This window comes from Gallus gallus, chromosome 5 (assembly GCF_016699485.2).
Source record: "Gallus gallus isolate bGalGal1 chromosome 5, bGalGal1.mat.broiler.GRCg7b, whole genome shotgun sequence".
Lineage (NCBI taxonomy): Eukaryota > Metazoa > Chordata > Aves > Galliformes > Phasianidae > Gallus > Gallus gallus.
In genome coordinates this window covers 48,804,211-48,806,301 of record NC_052536.1, presented here as the reverse complement: position 1 = coordinate 48,806,301, position 2,091 = coordinate 48,804,211, and the positions used below count along the sequence as shown (strand labels likewise).

The 2,091-nt window shown below is 62.5% G+C and overlaps 1 protein-coding gene across 1 annotated transcript; it reads right to left on the bottom strand.

Moving 5' to 3' along the window:
* Positions 1–235: 235 nt before the first annotated feature.
* On the bottom strand, positions 236–1,718 carry DIO3 (deiodinase, iodothyronine type III). Its single transcript, NM_001122648.3, has one exon. It carries the CDS (start codon positions 1,617–1,619, stop codon positions 795–797), a length of 825 nt encoding a protein of 274 aa, NP_001116120.1. The 5' UTR covers positions 1,620–1,718; the 3' UTR covers positions 236–794.
* Between the last annotated feature and the right edge of the window lie 373 nt (positions 1,719–2,091).

The window sequence follows — 2,091 nt, the reverse complement described above, 5'->3', positions numbered from 1 at the left end:
GGGCGTCTCCGGCCGGGACCGCGTCCCCCCGTCCCGCGGGAGCCCCGGAGGTGGGGTTTGCCCCCGGGACGACCAATGCTCCCCTCTCCTCCGGGTCCCGCCGCAGCGCCCGGGGCAGCGCATCCTCCGGCGGCAGCCGCTCATCGGCCGCGGAGAGGAAGTGGGAAGGTGGACGAGAGGGAAAGGGGATGTGGCGTTCTGAAGCGAGATAGAGAGAGACACGACCAAGGTTAGATATGTATTTACTCAACCTTTATTATTTTAAAAAATTCATTAAAAAAAAAAAAGGTGAACGAACGTCTTACAAAACCCCCCCCATAAATAGGACATTCCGTTCAGCTCTGGCTATTGGCAGTTCTAGTACTTGACAACATCAGACACGATTTCCTGGCATTAGAGAAACCCATTTCAAAATCGGTCATCACAAAGAAATACTAGAAATCCCAGTTAGCACTTGCTAGGCAGCACGGAGCACTTGTACACAACTTTTCAGACACACACCCGCGCACACACGCAGCTGGGAACAGATCCCGAAGGAAGAGAGCCTCCTTAAAAAATAGTAAACGCTTCTCAAAAGGAAAGAAAAAAAAAAAAAGAAAAAAGAAAAAAAAAGGAGTTATTTACAAAACGCACATGGAAATACAGTATTGACAGAGCGTGGCTGGCAAATCAACATGATTTGAATAGAGAAAGGACTATGGCACATCTCGCCCGCACGCAGCCCCGGCGCGGAGCCCCCCCGCGTTCCTCCGCCCGCCCTCCCCTCTCCCCCCGCGCCTTCTGCCGGGTCCTTTTTACACTTGGATGACCACCGCGCCGGGGCTCTGGAGCCGGGTTTTGTACTGGTCTAGCCAGCTCCGCAGCTCCGAGATCTTGTAGCCCTCCGGTCCTCGGCCGCCCTGGTACATCACCTTCTCCTCCTGGATGACGTAGAGCCGCTCGAAGTAGGCGCCGTAGGCAGCGCTGGAAGCGTTGTCCATGGTGTCCACGGCCAGGGGGCAATCGGGCGCCCCTTCCCGCATCAGCTGCGCCGCCCGCAGCCTGTCCTGGAGGCACTGGTGCTTGGGGATGCTGTAGGCAGCGTCCGAGCTGACCCAGCCGTCGGAGGGGTGCGCTTCTTCGATGTACACCAGCAGGAAGTCGGCAATGTCCACGAAGTGCGCGGCCAGGCGCCGGAAGGACCTCAGGCGGGCCATGAACGGGGGTCAGGTGCAGCTGCCGAAGTTGAGGATGAGGGGCCTCTTGCCGCGGGCGAAGTCGAGGATGCGGAGCCTCTTCTGCCCGTCCAGCTGGATCACCTCGGGGTTGGGGGCCGGCGAGCCCACGTGCGCCGACTTGAAGAAGTCCAGCTTCTGCCCGTGCCACACGGCCTTGAGCGACTCCAGCGTGAACATGCGGTTGGAGTCGGACACGCAGACCGGAGGGTCGTCGGGGGGCGGCCCCTCGCCGGCTCCGGCCGCCTCCTCCGCCGTGGGCATCGTCAGCATCTTCTTGCGAATGCACAGAAAATCCAGGAGCCAGAGCATCACAGCGGTGAGCAGGAAGCGGGGAAAGAGGAGGATGCAGGCGGCCGCCTGGGTGAGCAGCTGCAAGGTGTGAGCGCCCAGCGAGTGGAGCATCGCCGCGGCGGCTGCTGCGGGCAGGGCCGCCCGCCCCCCCGGACCCTGCGTGCCGGGGTCTGCGCGGCACGGCTGAGATCCCGCTTCTCTTTAAGCCCATTTTATAGTCGGGGATTTAAATGAAAAGTGACTCCACCTCCGGCCAGAACCCGCCCCTCTGGAACTTGAGCCTGGGGATTACCTACCCCTCCACTCTAATGACCTAAAAATACACAGACAAAAGGGGAGAGAGCCCCGCCGGGAGCTGCGGGGGACGTGCGACGAGGCAGGGAGCGGCCGCTGTCAGACACCGGCGGAGAGTCCCACGCGGGGCACCGCCGGGTCCCGGCACGGACAGCGGCGCGCGCTCCGCGGGCGGCCCCGCCGAGGACGGTGCAACAGGCGCGGCGCGGACCCCCGAGCGGAGCGGGGCCGGGGGCGTGCGGGAAGCGCGCCGTCCCGGGAGCGCCCGCAGGTGACGGGGACGGTGCCG